The 14886-nt window shown below is 44.3% G+C and overlaps 1 protein-coding gene across 6 annotated transcripts in view; it reads left to right on the top strand.

Moving 5' to 3' along the window:
• The first annotated feature begins 366 nt into the window (after positions 1–366).
• Positions 367–14886, top strand: part of NPRL3 (NPR3 like, GATOR1 complex subunit) — a 45377-nt gene continuing 30857 nt past the window's right edge. The window contains exons 1-6 of one of the 6 annotated variants that reach the window (XM_074886000.1): positions 370–545; positions 1778–1847; positions 7187–7225; positions 7990–8040; positions 10882–11011; positions 14245–14319. In XM_074886000.1, coding sequence (XP_074742101.1) covers positions 428–545; positions 1778–1847; positions 7187–7225; positions 7990–8040; positions 10882–11011; positions 14245–14319 — 483 coding nt within the window. In that variant the 5' untranslated portion in view covers positions 370–427. Of the gene's footprint in view, positions 546–1777; positions 1848–7186; positions 7226–7989; positions 8041–9597; positions 9688–10881; positions 11012–14244; positions 14320–14886 lie in introns of those variants that run through there. The other 5 variants (XM_074886003.1, XM_074886001.1, XM_074886004.1 and 2 more) reach the window with 5 other exon arrangements.

Below are 14886 nucleotides of genomic sequence, written 5' to 3'. Positions count from 1 at the left end.
AAGAGTGGTGTCCATGGGCATGGGAAGTACTGGTCTAGGCTGAGGACACAGGGCTGACTGAGTGCTGGTGAGGGGGTGTGAGGTGCTGGTCTGAACTGGGGGCACTGGGCTGCACTGGGGGACACTGCTGGGGGCTGCAAGGTGTTGGTCTTAACTGGGGGCACTGGGCCGTACTGGGGGACAGCGCTGTGGGTGTGCGAGGTGCTGGACGGAACTGGGCTGCGAGGCGCGGGGGGCCGGCCGCGCTCTGCCCGCAGCCCGGAGGCCCCGAGCCACCGGCCCCGGCCCCGGCCGCTCGGCCCCGGCCGCTCCGCCCCGCCGGCCGCCGGGAGCCGCGGCTGGTCCCCGGTAGCGGGCGGAAGCGGAAGCCGGCGGCGGCGGGCGGCCTTCCTGCGGGCCGGGCCGGGCCGCGCCGCGCCGCGCCGTCATGGGCGAGAGCACCAGCCCCATCAGCGTTATCCTGGTGAGCTCGGGCAGCCGCGGCAACAAGCTGCTCTTCCGCTTCCCCTTCCAGCGCGGCGCCGAGCACCCCGCCGCACAGGCCAGTAAGTGCGCGACGCCCGGCCCGGCCCGGGGACTGCGGCTGCTCCGCGCCCGCAGGAGCCTCCGCCGGGGGCTGGCGCCCCCCGTACCCTCTGTGGGGGCCTGGTATCCCACACCCCCCCCACGCCTCGTACCCTGCGTGGGGGCCTGACACCCCTGACACGCCTCGTCCCCCCCAGGCACCCCGCACACCCCCCGCACACCCACGGTAACTGCCCCACATAGTGCCAGGCGCTGCTGCCGGCCCGGTGCCTTGTGGCTGCTCCTGGGCCGGCTGAGGCGGTGGTGGGATTTCAGAGCTGTGGGGGAAGGAGGAGGCAGGCTGAGAGGTGAAGGCACGGCTCTGGGAGAGGGGGTTCGGAAGGCACTAAGTGAGCTTTAACCGACAGCGGGTAGAAGCGGAGACACTTTAGTCCCTTGCGTTGAATAACGGGCTGGAGCAGGTTTCATTCCGTGTGGAAAACAGGAGCACGGGGCCGTGCAGGTGCCAGCCGGCCGCTGCGCAGCCCGCCTTGGTTGTACCTCTGCCTCTTGACATTCCCGATCCAGGATGGCGGCCGGGGCCGGGCTCGGACCCGCCTGCAGCCGGGAGCCCGCGGGGGCCGGGGGCAGGATGGCTGCGGTCAGGGCCAGGGTCCCCCCCGGCCTCGCCGGCGGCGAGTGTCCTGCTGCGGGGCCTGGAGGTGCCCCGGAGCCGTGAGGCTGTGTCACTTGGGCCGCCTGCTAACTGCTGGATGTCACCAGAGGTTTGACACCCTGGTTTAGGTTGTGAGTCACTTTTTACCAGAAGAGAATTCTCTTCAAACCCCTTTTTGTTTTTATAGGTAAAATCTGAAAAGTTTTTTTTTGGGGGGGCTGGCTGCTTTCCTCCTGCCCCCCTCCTGGGTTTTGTTGGTAAAGGATTTCGATACCTGCCACTGCAGGAGGGGTTCTGGAGCATGGTCATTGTCCTGAAACCTAAGCAATAATGAGGGAAATGCATTGGTCAGAATTTTATTTTCCACTCTTTCTCTAACTGCAAACCTGGCACTTGAGAGAAAAGTTATTTCTGTGAATGAAACAAGATCTGGTACTTCTACCTAAAAAGGAAGGGGCTTTCTGCTTTTAATACTACTTTTTTTTAGATCTGCCTTATAGATAATTTTTAAAAGGGCACAGACATCACTACAGTGATGTACTCTTAACACAACTTTAAGGAGATCCTTGAAAAAGTTGTCTTTATTCTTTGCTTCAGATAAACCAAGGAGTCGATATGCGGTGAATAGCTCTGGTGACACCACAGAAGATCAAGATGGGGACTCCAGGTAGGGGGAAAACATTTCTCCTTGCCTAAGAGTTTGAAACAGAGGAGAGGTGGCCGGTTGCTCTCTTGCCTCCTAGTTCACTAGGCAAATTCTCTCAGACTGTATAGAAGATGACCTGCCAATAAATGCTTTAATGCCAAGTTATGAGCAAATTAGTGCTTAGTAATGAGGAACGTCTCATGAGGGAATGCTACTGAATCTGTTGTTTTCCGGGCAAGGTATAGGTCAGTTATTTTATGCTCGTTACAAAGGCAATATTACTCTTTCAAAATTAGGAGTATTAATCCTTTGGCAAAATTCCACTTTTCTTTACCTGCCTCCCTCTAACTGGATATATTATTCAATTGCCTCAAATTCTTCCCTAGCTCATGTAATTGTCGTATGGAACTGCTGTGCACTAATGAATAACTAATTTTGTTTCTCCAGATATAGCTGCCTTTGTGTCTGTGGAGTGGAATAGTAACTCAAAAGGAAACCAAGACTTAAAGATAGTTTTAAAATTACAGGAAATCAGTGGGTTACAAATGCATTGAAAATAGGCAGTGTTACGTATGTACGAATGGACCCTCTAATTAGTTTTTGTAGAAAATTTGAAATCTGCTGTGTGGTTCTAAATTTATGGCTATCAGATATGAGACAAATCTGGGAAAGAAAAGGGGGTTTTTGTCTGTTGGACTACGGTTCAATTTCAGATCTTTTTTGTGATGCGTGTTTTGATCTCCAATGTCAATAAAATGGGGTAGTTGCTGCTCTTCTCTCATATAAGAGTGAAAAAGAATTACTCATCACTTGCCCCCCCCCAAGAAATTTAGATCCCAACCTTGCAAAATGAAAGCTCGTTCTTAACTTTGAGAATGGTTTAGCTGAAATTAAAATCACCCATGACAGTAAACTTTATCAATTCATATGTTTTTCCAGGACTGGGATACAAAAAACCATATTTTGCTTGAGGTCATTCGTATCTCTTGCCTCTTCTGGTGTCTTTCAAACCTTCAAACACAGCCTTCTGTTGTGTCTCCAGGGAGTGCACTCTGGTACAGGGCACAACTCCAGTGGGAGCGAGCCGTGGTTTTGTAAGTTTGGTGACTAGTGAACGGTGTTTCAGACTGCTGGGGACGGCAGCTAGTGTGCACACGAGGAAGGCTCAGTGCACACGTTTGCTGGTTATCTCAGGGATTTTGTTGGTTGCTGTTCAAAACCCTGGCTCTAGTATTTCCCTAGATAGATTCAGACAGTGTTGGAATGGTACCAACTTCTGTCTGATACTGATTCTTGTTGCCTCTGCCATTTTGGCAGGTTGGACAAAGCACTTAATGCAGAGCTGAGTTTGCTGGATGTTACCTGTGGTGCTGAATTACTGTGTTGCAGTATGTGGCTACTACAGTGATGCAGGAGGAGCTTTTATCTTTTCAAATTATGGTCAGATGAGAAAACTGCTAGTATTTTCCTGAAACTGGTTTTAAGTAGATTGAATGTGCTGGCATGTAACCTACATAAACCCAAAATTTAGATTATTTCATTGTAGTGATGTCCAGAGCTGTGGTTTTGAAAGTTAGTGCTTAATCTCCTCATTAGGTATTTATTATTAAGCTTTTAGTGTTTAAAAGAATTTATGATCTCTCATCTGAGCTCGCTAAATCAAAGTATCACAGTTCTGAAGCACTGAATGAAGGAATGTTAAGACAGAAATCGCCCTCTGCAGTGATGGTCTTCAGAGAAAAGAAGTTGTCATTTGTACAGTTTTGTATTCATGCTGCAGTGTCTGCACTTGACTCTTACTAAAGTCAGTGTTGATAAGCCCTATATCTGCTTAGATGAAGTTGAGGTGTCAGCCAACGCTGGCCTGTTAGCAGGGAATCCCTTAATATTATGTCCTGCGGATCTGTTTATAGCTGCCATGGAGGTGAAGGGGAAATAGAAGAAGAGAAGCATTTATGTTGCTCTGAAAGTGCTGGTTCTGCTAGAGGCCAGATACCAAGGTCCAGCACACTGCTTGTGCTGCTTATGTGACTGGGCATCTGCACTCAGAAATTCAAAGTCTCTTTGAAAATTGCATTTGTTTCAAGTTTGCTTATTGAAAAGCTTTTTCGCAATACCAGGGTAATCAGTGTTGTAAGTCCGCTGCATCCCCTACAACTGATGTAGCAGCTAAACGTGTCCTTCTCTTCAATGATAGCAGCTAGTAGAAGAAATCGCTGATTTGCTTTATATACTAAGTACTATTAATTTATATTGGGCAAGAGGAGTTTTGTTGGCAGAGTTAATATCTTTCATTGGACTTACTGATACAGGTGGAAAAAAGGGATCTTCAAAACTGTGTACAACAGGTTGCTCAGACTTTTGATTTGTATCAGACCATTTTGGGAGTAACAGAAGTTGATGCCTGTGGTGCAGAAGAGATTCTAAGGGGAGAGTGGAGGCAGAAAGGTGCAGATGTCTTCAAGAGAGTGAGATGCATATGATTTGTAAACTAGGAAAGGAGGGAGTTTAATTATCATTTGCTGTAAAACCAGTATTGCCCTTGAGCTCATGGGTTTTTCTCCTTACCAGTGTTATGAATTTTTGCTCCCGGGCTCCTGTTTGGAATGTGTTTTGTATGTTCCCATTGACGACCAGGCTGGAGACACCAGGAATGGAGAGACTGGTTTTGTGAGAGCCGTTCCCATTACCCCAGTGGCAGCTCTGCCCCTGTAAGTTCGTTCTTCCGCGGTGCAGTGGTGCAGCGGTTCTCTTGCCGAAACAGTTTAGTAGTCCATGGAGACATTTCATCAGCCTGAAGTCCAGCCTATTTTCTGGTGGTGGTGATTTGCTGATTGGAGTTGTCCTTGATGAAAGTAATTCATTAAGTGGTTTTGTATTATTTCTGGGAGGCTTCTTCAAGGAAGAGTTAAAGATCCCTTTAAATCACTGCATATCAGTAGCATCTGTGGAGGTTTTTGGTGGCACAAATTGAGGCTTTGGAGTGGACAGACTGCTAGGTTGAGTTGATGGTGTGTGGCAAGTTTGATAATGTTGAAGGGTTGGGTCTTTCCCATGTTTTTGTGTTCAGTAGCAAAGGTTATTTCAGATTTGTCTTGTTGCTGCAATAGTTCTTATGATGGTTGGATTCATCCATTTTTATACTGGATGGCTGTCTTTAATTTACTAGCAATCTAGCACCAATGGTCTCCTAGATAAGGTTCGTTGTGGTTTTTTTCTTAAGCTACTGGAACCCACATCGATTACTTTTGAGCTGACCTTTCCTGGAGCAGTTGAGGTGTATGTATTTGTTTATGGCATCAGAAAGGACAAAATTAGATCAGTTTAGGTGCCTTAACTCTCCATTTCCATATAGCACATATGTATGTATAATTGGATTTCTTTTAACCTTCAGACTCAAATTTACTGGTGATTGTTGAACTCTTTGTTTTTTATAGACAATTGCAGCCTATTCATAACAATCCTACCTCTAGGTTACTGGTGTGTATTTGTATTAATTTCTACAGTGTAGCATTTCTACTTGTATTAATTCCTACTGGAGCTGTGTGTTTGGATCTTCAGGATATAGATTTTTCTTCCTTTTAAAAGCAAGTCAACCAGCAAAAGTAGTTGAGGTGTGTTGATGGTGGCCATGCAACAAAAAGGTGTTCAGAAGAATCTGTCACTGTCAAAACAAATTGCCAGTCAAGTGTTTCTCTGTTGGCTTCTTCTCAGCCTTTCATCATTTGTTTTTGCTCTCTTCAAAAACATCCTTCAGTTTTTGCATACTTTACCAGTGATACATACCCCTCACTGCTCATCCAGATGCCTGCCAGTCTTTTTTTTTTTTTTTTTTCCCTGAAAGAACATGAGGCAATTACTCTTTTGAAGCCATAAAATAATGTTTTGTTAAATTGGTTTGAAATGTTTTTTGTAGTTTTTCTGAAGGTGGTATAGTCAGCAAGCAAAAATTCTAATGAAGATGCATGTATAGTAACATATGTTACACCAGACTTTGCATTTTTTAGTAGTGTAACTGACTAAGTGAAGGAGGTTTAGCAAGTTTGACAGCATTGATGTCATTAATTGGCCAAATGCTTCTGTTATAAAAAAAGTCAAGTTACTGACAAACAAGGACTTGAATGTCCCTTTCTAACAAACAGTAGTTCTCCTGTGATAACATTTCTGTATCCTCTGTCCCTCTTTCACTGGACTCCAGTGTTCTTCCTTGTATTTATTCTGAAAGGCTTCCTTTCTGTAAGCCCATGCTTTTCCATTCATCCGTCCGTCCCTTTAAAAACACCCTTCCTGTAATATCACCCCCTTTGTATAGTTTGTCATTTGGGATTGCTCTAGATTCCCTTTTCAAAATGACCAGTAGAAATGTGCTGTCTTTTGGATTAATAATTGTTGGAGGTTTTTATTTTGTCTCTATGGACAGCATAAAAGTTTTATCAAATTCATTTTTCAGTATATTTAGGAAATTTGTTTCAGGAAACAAGTCCTTTTTTTTCTTGTTATTTGGAACAAACAGCAGCAGACTGTTAAAATGAAAATAGGTGTTTGTTTCTCTGATATAAAAGTGAGTACAGCTGTTAACAGAGCCTTGCTCTCTACCCCTGTTGAAAAGAAGGTTTTCAGGTTCTTTGCCTTGAAAACTTTTTCAGCCTACTTGTCCTAAGTTTCTGCTCCTTGCCTAGGGAGACAGATGAAAAATGACTTCATGCTTGTGCTGTGATTCTGGACAGACTTGTACCTATTGTTTAGATCCCTGGGGAGAGCAGCAGCAGCTCTGTGTGCAAGGCCCTTTACAGAATCCTGGCTGTGTGTGCAACAATAAATGTTTGGCATCCTCTTTTTCTAAGTCTTGCGGGTATGGAAGCACCAGAACCAATTGTGAAGAGCTGTGGGTCATTTGGTGCTGCACAGGATGTTCCTTGGGTGAAAATGCTAGTTAATAGGCTAGAGAAAAACCTGAAGTTTAGAATCTGCTCTAAATCAGACTGCAGCCTCTTCTATTTTCTCCTAAGGTAAGCATGAATTAAAAAGTACAGTGTAAATGCAGCTCCATAAAGGCAATGTATTGTGGGAACACAGTACAGCAGCCAGTGTTAGTGAGAGGTCTGAAATGCCTTAGCCTGTTTTCGGCGTGTTGTCAATCTAAGCCTGCAATATATCCCTGGAGTTCACCTACCATTAACTTTTGACTCTTCTCTGTAGTTATATTTCCTTTACAGGAGTTTAACCCTTAATAGTTCATCCTAGTTTTTAATATTATCTCTTTTTTTTTTTTTTTTTTTTTTTTGTATTTTGTGTACTTGCCTCGTTTATTTTCTTTTGTTGTGTTTTGTTTTGTGTTTATGGCCATGTTCCCATTTCAGAGACCAATGTCCTCTAACTGATGAGCAATTGGTTTCAGGGTAAGACCAAACGTTCTAAACAATCACCTTTGTCTAGAATGGCTTTCTTTTCTCACCATCCTTTTAATTGTGCTTTGTTTCTGGTTTCTGTTTTACACTGAATGATGAGATAATTATATGCTAAATCACAATGTCTGTAGGAAACATATTGCTAAAGGTTTATGCTAGGATAATTACAAAGGTCCTACTAACATTTCCGTGCTTCCTGTAGGGTATCCAGAATGGGTGTGGTACTGTCCCTTCTGTGAATTGAGAAAAGTTGTGATCCTTCGAGAATGCAACAAGTGTAGTCTTGGCATTGTAGTTATTCCAAAAGGAGCCCTAAAATAAATTGCTTTCTGATGAGCAATAAAAGTACAGATCAATGGGTAAACTATTTAATCCCACAGTGATTATGGAGAGCTCTTCAGAGACCTGGTTTTGAGCACCTGTGCTGGTTGCTTGTTCTTGGTGCCCCACTAAGCTCAACTGGATTGATTGCATTATGCCCCCTTTTTGAATGTGTGGAGGGAAAAGTGGTTATCTCAGCCCAGGGCCCCAGAAGTATTAAACTGTCTCTCTAGTCCCTGCTTAACATAAAGATGCTTACTTAGTTACGCAGCTCCCATTCTAAACTATTTCAAAGAAGAATTCTTTATTAAAACCTTGTTTTGAATTCCTGTGGTATATAAAAAGTTATTCTCCATTCTTGGGGAAAAAATGAATTTGTGTTTGAGATTCTTTTCCCCCTCCCTTTCCGTGTGCTAAAGCAATTGTTGTTTCAGCTGGGTTTCCAGAGGAGATGCTGGTGACAGCAGTCGATCTGCACTAGTGTGGTTTGTATCGTACTGCTGGACTGTCTGCTGTTGCTGCTACGTTGAGCTTGTGATAGGAGTGGTAGGATATTTTGGGCAAACCAAAGCTTTTGGATTTTGTATTTAGTTTCTGCCTGCTGAATTCCTTAGTACAGGAGAGGTTTGCTTCCCTCTGGAAATCACACTGCTCAGACTAATCTCATAAAAGGAGAAGGGACTGTTACTGCCCAACTGTGAAACCTAATCTGCTTCTAACAAGCTCTTGGACTCTGATAAGTCAGTATTTTTAGGTCATCTTAATATACCTCAGAGATTAGAAAATCAGTATTAAAATATTTAAAGTAAAAGTGTTATTTTCTAAGATGAGTTGATGAATTGAAATGATGGGAATAATGTATCTGCTGTCCCTCAATTTCCCTATCATCCTGAGGCCTAAGGAATGTGTAAATTATGTAGAGCATTGGGGGGAAAAAAACCCAAATCAGAAAAACCAAGAAATCTAGGCTGTCAGATGAGAGAGCAGGACTGGAGTCCAGGTTGCTCTTGGGAGAGCCTGTGGTGATACCAGGTGTCTGTACCCATCAGGGAGCACCCGTGTAACCCATCACAGGGTTATCTGTCCTGAGCGTGTCATCTGGCTGCAGTCACCGTACTCTCCCAGAAAGAGAAGTCTCTGCTAGTGAGAAGATACTGAGGACTTTACAAAATCAAGCTTTTAATCTCCGCCTCCCCACAGAGCCACATACAAGGTAGAGCAGACAGAGGGCTGTAGGTGTCATGAGCTCTGCTGAGGAACTGCTGAACTGTTATATTAGCACCACGTTTATCTGTTAAAAGATCTGCTGGTGTAATTCCTTGTAAAAGTCAAATCTTAACAGTGGTGAAAGTCATCATAATGATCGGTTTTCCAGCTCCCAGGGTATCCTTTGCCAAGGCTGGGGGAGGGAAGAGTAACTAATTTCTCACCAGCAAGCAGGCATTTTCTAGTTTACCCTCCTTCTCCCTTTACCCCACAAAACATATGCTTGTTTTGGAACCATTGCTATTACAGTCTTCCTGGCTCCATGATGAGTCAATTAATGAACACAGCTGAACAGGGCAAAAAGAGGGGGAAAAGCTCACTGCTGTCACGGTGACATTTTTTCCTATTTTGAATGTGATCTCCAGGGACTCTCAGTCCAGATCCTGTTTGAGGACGCTTTGCCCTTTCTTCACAAACTCTGTGTGCTGTGCAGCCCCGTGCAGTGCGGTGGCCGAGGAGCGTGGGCTCGGTGGCCCTAGGAGTCTCTGGCTAGTCTGCCCTCTCTCTGCTTGCCCTTAGCTGTGTTTGAAGCAGAGCAGCCAGGGATCTGGAAATTTGTACACAGCTGCTCCTTCCATAAGCCAAGTGTAAGCAGCGTGCTGTGGTCAGGATGACCTGTTTGTACAAACACCAGAGGCTTTGACAGTTTGTAAAGTCCCTCTGTTGTCCTTCATTTTCAGTCTATGTAGGTCTAATAAAAGAAATGCCCCATGGGTCATATGCAGATGGATAGACACAAAAGATCTGTCTGTGTGCATTTGTCTTAATTTCTGTAGTACTCCATAGCTCACTCAGACTGAAGCAGGAATATGGTGCATTAATTCCTTCTCTGGGCATCGAGGGCTCACTTGTGGCCAAGAGATAAGGTGAGCGCAGCACACACCCATGCCTGCCCTTTTCTCTGAGTGATAGTGGGTTATCTGGGATACCTGCCTGGTGGAGGGGGATGGTCTGACAGGGACATATATCCCTGAATGTAAATAAAGAAAATGAAATAAACGTCTTCATTCTTAAAAAATTGGTCTCATCAGAAACTGGTTTGAAATTTATGTGGTTAAATGGGAGCCTCTGAGAAATCGGATGAGGAAAGAACTCACTAATATCAAACCTTGCACTGCTCCTGTTCTAGAACAAGTTCCCTCCAGCAGCTGAGGTGTTCTTCCCTGTGGATTTGAGCTTCACTGTCTCAGGGGACACCCTGAGGAAAACAAGTGTTTGTAGAGACCAGACAGATGTAAGGCCTTTGGAAAGAGCAGTTGCAGAACTCCTCCCTTGTCACTCTGGATTCTCACCTGTTTTTGCAGTGGTAGCTGTATTTTGCAGGGGCAGACTCCTTATAGATACTTGCCCTCCTGTCTCGCAGCTGCCGCCTTCCCACCACGGATCCAGAGCAATCCAGTAACACCAGTGGTCGGTGTTGGGAAGGGCCTGCCCTGTCACAAATTTGTCTCAGTTTGGTTTATCGAATGAGAAAGCCCAGGTGAAGCCAGGCAGCTCTCAGAAGGGTGCCAGTGGTCTGTTGACCACAGGTTCAGATCTGTTAAGTGAGTAACTTTGAATCTCACTGATGAGCTTTGGGAAAGGAAGGACAAGCATTGGTTGTATGTTTCTTCTAATTGAATCAGCTCTTTCTTGCCTTCCTCTCTGCCATACTGGGTGGCTTAAAGATCTCTGTTGTGCTTGAGTGACAGGCTGTGTCAATATGTAGTTGCTTAGTAAGTTCATTAACCTGCAGCTAAATCCAGGCAATGGCTAACTTGAGCTGTTTTGATATTTAAGCGAACTGCATCTAATCTTTCCAATGTATTTTGCTGAGCATGTAATTAAATAAGCATGACCCTGCAGTCTTTGTTGTGAATGCTTCCTGTTTTATAATTGTGATGATCTGAGAGAAGTAATTAAAGGGTTCTTAATTTTCCATAATTGGTGGTACTCCAGGTACAGCAATTTAGACACAAAATGCTTTAAAAACTTGTGAGTTAAATATACCTGTATTTGGAGGAATATTCTGGGGGTATGCTTTTTGAAAATTGTAATAACTTCTGTTTCTGCTCTTCAAGGTTTTCAGATGTCATCCTGGCAACAATTTTGGCTACCAAGTCAGATATGTGTGGCAAAAAGTTTGAACTGAAGATTGATAATGTTCGCTTTGTTGGTCATCCCACGTTGCTTCAGCATGCGCTTGGCCAGGTACGGTATGAAGGCTACTCTGGGGACCTGCCTTCTTTATAAACTGTCTGGCTTAGTTAGGAAACTTAGAATTCAGAATGTGCTTGTTGGCTTTTGATCCTGTTTTTACTTCCTGATGCTCAAAGCTGTCTTTTACTTACTTCCAGATAAATACAGTGAGTGGGAAACTGAGGGAGCCGGGTCAGTGATTCACAGAAACCCCCTTCTGGTTACTGTCAAAAAGCAGTGTGGGTAAAGAGAAGTAATACTAAGCAGTCCAGCTCAAAAAGCTGTTTCTCACTAGGTTAGTTATTGCAAGTTAGCTTTTTAGCACCTCTAATTAGGCACCTCTAATTAGTATGGCAGCTAAAAAAAACAACACCCAAAACCTTCACAAGTGCTAAAAGCTTCATCAGAGCCTTGTTTGGCTTTTAACTCTTTTCTGGTGCTGAAGATGATTCGCAAGGCTTGGTTGGAATAGGTAGGATGTTGAAAGAGGTCTGATACTTTCTTGTGGATGAAGTCAGGCTGCTGTTTGCATTGAGACCTTGCTCTCTGGTCTGTGTTTTAACTGCTTGGAATGAAAGCAGTTGCCACCTAGGCTATGGAAAAGGTCCTGCTTAAACCCAGAAAAGAACTTACGTGCTTCTATGTGCAAAATATCCCCTGTCCCATTCCTTCTTCCTGATAGACTGTAAGAATTAACTAGGCTTTGGTAATTTCTGAACCCAACAGTGATCTCTGTCACTGAACTGCTTTGGTCTCATTTTTCATCAAATTTACTAAGTCGTTCATTTTTTTAGGGAAAAAAATCTGCTTGCCAATTCTATCATCCTCTCTATCTATAATTAGAGGTGCAAGCAGATTGTTGGCAACTGCTGCTTGATATTTAGAGGACCAGACTGCTTTAATCCAAGTGAGGAACTGGCCTAAGCATCAGAAAATGCTAGTGTTCCACTTTCGAAACTCAGTTGTGAGTCTACAAGAAATGTGACTCACCAAGACTCTGTCCTCAAATGTTTGAGCTGTTTTGGAAGACAGAATTCAAGTGTCCCCAAGTGCATCAGCAGTCCCAGACAAGGCAAGTGATGGACCAGGCCCAGGGTCCATACAGGGACCCCAGCCGGGAGCAAAAGGAGGCAGGACCAGAGACAGGGCTGGAGGACGAGGCTGCAATGGACTGAACAAGGGTCCAGCCAGGAGAGAAGCTACATACAACACAGGTCGAAGGTCCATCCAGGAGGCAGGGCTGGAGACAGGCACACCTCCAGGCCCTGGGCTGAGCTTAAATGGGACTCCTGGGTCATGGGCTAGCATGTGTGGTGGGGGAGCCATTGGGACTGGCCAGGGCCATTGAGACCTTTCAGTGCCCTCAGGACCCTCACAGCTGTGGCCTGTTCTCTCACAGTGTCAGATTCTGTTAATTTTGCTAATCTAGTCCGAAAGGCACAACTTCCTAAATGTGGTGTAAACGAGGTTGTAAATTTGTGTTTGGATTTTTTTCACCACACATTACTATACCTTTTTATCCACTTCCAGTCAGTTTTATCCTAATTGCATGAAATGTCTCTTCATTTTCAATTTGTCTAAATAAAATTGCATCTGGGTAGACAAACTTATAAAATGCTGTGAACACTTTTTTGTTACTTCCTGTAGGATCTTCTTTTTGGGTGTGTCTTATCACCCCAGTAGGCACCCCAGAACTTTCTAGTGTCCAGAATGTTCTAGACGTGGCGGCCATCTCTGCTAGTTCATTTGAGTCTAAATCTGGGCCCCTTTTGCAGTTAGGAGGAAGCTAGATGGAGCTCCTTTCCCATGGAACAAAGGCAGTGGCCAGAGTAACCTGACAGTCTCTGGTTTGGGTTTCTTCAGAGTTCATACTGCAGTAAATTAATCCATGGGACAGCTCAGCAAATTCTTACTCAGATGAGATTCTGGAGTTACAAGAGCACAAATATTTAATCATGTGTGCCAGACCACCATTTATGTAGCAATATTCTGAATTCTTCAAATTCCTTCAGCATTTTCTTAACCAGCTTAGTCATTTCTTCTTTTTTCTGGACAAGAGGTGATATGAAATCTGGCCTGCATCCCAACTGATGTTAATGGTGGAAGCTTTTTGATTTTAAGGAAGGAATAGGATTAGCCCCTACACTCAGAAACGCTTTTGAGTCTTTCTTGAAGTTCACAAGACATCCTGGAACCTGTAACTCCAGAACAAATAAACACAGTAAATTGGCTTTACCACCCTCCCATCACTGCCTTTTTGATAGAACTTCACTTACACTTAGCAAAAACAAAAATACGCATCACTTCTTTTAGTTTCTCTATTTTTTAAGACTACTGAGTGAAAGCACTCGGATTTTGGAGTTCGCTGCTGAGCAGTTCATTGCTGATGCTTGGGACCTGTCAGGAAGGGTGGATGCAGCTCTGCTTTTGCCAGCTTCTCTGTGTTTGCCCTTCTCAGATGCACATATGTTGGGTAGAGACCGAATATTAGGTTAGCTGGGTGTTTGGCCTGGCAGGTTATAGCTGTTTTCACTTGGGATTGGATGGGTGTTCAGCAGGGAGCTTCGGGGGTGGCAGGAATGTCCTCTGGATTTTGTGCTCCATCTTGTGGCGACGCTTGCTCGATTCAGAGTTGTTAGTCTCGGATGTGCAAATTCAACTTGCTTGTCTTGGCTTCCACTGTTCCTCCCCAGCAGAAAGTCTGTGCCTGCATTGGGGATAAAGATATCTGCTGCAGAAACAATAGGGGAGGGCAGAGAATGTGTTTGAAGTCCTGCAGGAAGGGAAAATCAAACCTTTTATTTTAGTACTGCAGTTCTAGAGCATATTTTTTCTGATTAAAAGCAACAGTTTGTAACATGATGCAATCCAAATGAGGATTTTGGGAAAGGAAAGAATGTGTGGCCTGGGATGAGAAATCTATGGACTTCTCTTTAATTAATATATATGACAACTGTGCTAAGGAATTTACACCTAGGGTCCCTAATGATGCTAAAATATGATAGTAAAGACACCTAATAAGACGGCTGTCTTAACTGATTCTCATTCCCATGGTCGTGACCAAAATGCTTTGGTTTAAGTTTTCACAGCTTCTCAGAAAAGGTGGTTGTTGTAGAGTAACTGTGGCTTAAAAAGTCCCATAGTTTTATTTTTTAAAAGTCAAATTTGATGGTATAATTTGAATTGTCTGCTCTCTTTTTGCAGCAAACTTGTTACTTGACTGAGTTAGCCTTTTTATTTTTCAGGTATCCAAAACTGATCCCTCACCAAAGAGAGAGATGCCCACTATGATTCTCTTCAACGTGGTATTTGCACTAAGGGTAAGGACTGTCTTCATTCATCTGACATTGGGATGTGCTTCGGATGTATAAGAGAATGCAGCAGACTCGTGCTCCGGTAATCTCTTGTAAAACATTCAGTGCCTGATTTCATTGCGATGTTTTAATTTGAAACAACAAACCCAAACAACGTGGAATATGACGCTAACAAGTGGAAAAGTTTTCCAGCCCAGTGGAAAACAAGTACAGTTGTTCTCTTCAGGACATTTCTAGAGTTTTTGGTTTTAAATACCCAGAATGTAAAGGCATGCAAGACACTTCGCAAAATAGCTACGAATGCAGCTGCAAGTCCTGTATGTTTCTTGTCTTCTGTTATTAGTGAGCTGGTAATCTGCTGTGATTTTTCTAGACCCTGCAGTTGAGGCTTGTCCAACTAAGCTGTGTAAGGAGGCAGCCTGGGTCTGACCGGCCTGTGTGTCGGATACCGTTCTCTGTACGTGACTGCTCTACTCCTGCCCAGGATAGGACCAAATCCACCCAGCTGCAGTAGTGTGCTGCCCAGCCCTTGCGACACCGTGCAGCTCGGGCCTTGGTGGTCGGTTCTGCTCC

This window comes from Strix uralensis, chromosome 16, assembly GCF_047716275.1.
Source record: "Strix uralensis isolate ZFMK-TIS-50842 chromosome 16, bStrUra1, whole genome shotgun sequence".
NCBI classification, from domain to species: domain Eukaryota; kingdom Metazoa; phylum Chordata; class Aves; order Strigiformes; family Strigidae; genus Strix; species Strix uralensis.
Note: the sequence above shows the minus strand (reverse complement) of the source record. Positions and strands in the feature narration are given on the sequence as shown.